The following is a 2,500-nucleotide window of genomic DNA, read 5'->3' as shown; positions in this document are numbered from 1 at the left end:
ACTGTACATCTTTAACTCTTGAGAGTGTAAAATGAAATTGGTTTCATTTTACGCTCTCAAGAGTCTCTTCAAGAATCTCTCTTTTGGGTCTCGAGCTAAAAAGTTTGGGAAACTGTGTTATAGGTAGATGTTTTCAAATATATTTTGATCTTCATCAATCAATCAATCAATCAATCAGTCAATCAGTCACTCAGTCAGTACTCACGGCAGTTGATCTCATCGGAGGTGGCATTGTCCCGGCAGTCGTTGTGGCCGTCGCAGACGAAGGACGCACTGATGCAGCGTCCATTGCCGCAGGTGAACTCGGTGGTGGGGTTACAGGTGGGGAAGGGGCAGCCTTGTTCATCGCTGTTGTCTCTGCAGTCGTTGGTGTAGTCACACACGTAGCTCAGCGGCACACAGCGCCCGTTGTCACAGGTGAAGTCTACAGCTGAGCAGGTGTGGAAGGCTGACACCAAGAAGAGAGAGACAGACAGATTTTTCTTATTGAATCCAACAGCAGAATAACATAATAACAAAAGCAAAAAGGTCTAAATCTCTTTCTTTCTTTCTTTCTTTCTTTCATGTCTCTCTCACCACAGACCCTCTCCAGCTCATCCGAGTTGTCCTGACAGTCACTGATTCCATCACACTTCCAGCGGGCTGAGATGCACCCTCCATCGAGACAGGTGAACTGCTCGGGCTGGCATCGCTTCCCGGTGTCTTGGATACAGTCCCTGCCGTTGTTGGCCAGGTACCAGTTCCCCTCGTGGGGACACTGGCACTCTGCGCCTGAAGGACCTGTGGTGGAGAGAGAGACATTGAATTGAGAGACTTTTTGTACAATGGATTATTAGTTGACATATAAGCTAATTACAGACATTTCCTGACATATTAGGTTATATGATGCATTGTATTTTGAAATATTGAGTAGTGGACATCAGGGAGCCACATGTAGTGAAGCCCATTGTGAATAATCGCTGCCCTCACCGGGTACGCAGACATGGCTGCAGCCTCCATTTAACTTCTGACAGGGACTGGAGCAGCTCTCCTGCTTGGACCCTGCATAGACGTGGATGTCATTGGGACGGTACTGCAGGTCCTGCGCCATCACTATGAAGCCGGAGCCGTCGTCCTTGCCGGCCCTGTAGATAGAGCGGGTGGTCCAGTCGGTCCAGAAGATGTCCTGCTGGAAGACGGTCAAGGCGAACGGGTACTGGACGCCGTGCACGATCACCTGCCGGTTCTCACCCGTTAGTGTGGAACGCTCGATCTTGTCTCTGAGGGAGGCAGGGACAGGATGGGATGGGTTAAACTCTTATGTTGTGGAATGGAGATTATTTGGGTAACTTTACATTAACAGGTCCTTAAATTACGGCATGAACTTGAGAATTGCACTGCTGTACATACAGTGAGGCATCAGCCCAGTACAGCATCCTCTCCTCATAGTCCAGAGACAGGCCGTTGGGTGTGGTCAGGCTAGTGTTAATGATGGGGGTCCGGTAGTTTCCACCCAGCGTGGCTCTCTCAATCTTAGCGGGACTGCCCCAGTCAGTCCAGTACAGGTACCTGAATAAAGACATTCATAGGACAAGAGAAAGACACAGGCGACAGCTCAGCTGACAACACATTATAGTACAATGGGTGAATGGGCATGCCTTCATGGTAAAATTGACATGTACGTTATATACGTTCAATGGCGTAATAATGCACTGATTGTGTTGATTTGACTCAGTTTCAGCTTCACCCAGCTACAGACAGCTACAGACAGCTACAGACAGCTACAGTAATGACTGCTCAAGTCACTAGAGTTACGTGTTGTGGTTATGATGAAGACTTGGGGGAGGCGGTGAGGCACAGTCTCCGTTACGGTCCATGTTAGAATATCTCTTGGTGAATCCATGAAATGTTAAAATGCATATTCTATGGTGTACGCAGACTATATGTTGACAACAACAACAAAAAACACATTATTGATTGTCTTAAAAGGGTTAAGACAATCGACAAGGTTTTACCCATAGCAGGGGTCCACAATGATGGCCCTGGGTCGATTGGCATTGGCAATAATGGAGCGATTCTTTCCATCCACTCCTATGGCCTGGATATTCTTTCTGTAGTAGTCGGTGAAATACAGACGCTTGTTGACCCAGTCATAGGCCAGGCCCTCTGGATCATCCAGATCTACAGTAGAGTGGGAGACACAGAGAGTTGGAGAGGACAGACATTTAAAACATAGCAAGAAAACAGGAAAAGAGAAATAAATGGGACAAAAGAGGACAGGGACAAAAAGAAACACACATGCTACACAATTTGACACAAAAAGAACCTTCCTGGAGTTGCAAACTCTGCCTGCACAAGCATCTCTTGTTCTGAGGTAGGATAATTTTCTTATTCTGACCTTGATCTTTGACTTTTCCGACCCAAAGATTATCCACTTTCTTTTTTTTTTCACTTAATTTTTATTGGAGGAAGAACAGACAAGAAAAAACAACTAACAAGACTATACGGAAAGAAAAGGAAA

General features: G+C 46.3%; 1 protein-coding gene across 1 annotated transcript in view; it reads right to left on the bottom strand.

The window, feature by feature from the left end:
- Positions 1 to 2,500, bottom strand: part of lrp2b (low density lipoprotein receptor-related protein 2b) — a gene marked incomplete at both ends in the record, with an annotated part of 69,068 nt that overhangs the window by 19,626 nt on the left and 46,942 nt on the right. Inside the window, 5 exons of the mRNA XM_080790014.1 lie at positions 206 to 448; positions 577 to 780; positions 970 to 1,259; positions 1,390 to 1,548; positions 1,995 to 2,160. Coding sequence (XP_080646140.1) covers positions 206 to 448; positions 577 to 780; positions 970 to 1,259; positions 1,390 to 1,548; positions 1,995 to 2,160 — 1,062 coding nt within the window. The remainder of the gene's footprint in view (positions 1 to 205; positions 449 to 576; positions 781 to 969; positions 1,260 to 1,389; positions 1,549 to 1,994; positions 2,161 to 2,500) is intronic.

The sequence above is a fragment of the Protomyctophum bolini genome, assembly GCF_963924005.1.
Source record: "Protomyctophum bolini genome assembly, chromosome: 18".
In the NCBI taxonomy this organism is placed as follows: Eukaryota; Metazoa; Chordata; class Actinopteri; order Myctophiformes; family Myctophidae; genus Protomyctophum; species Protomyctophum bolini.
Note: the sequence above shows the minus strand (reverse complement) of the source record. Positions and strands in the feature narration are given on the sequence as shown.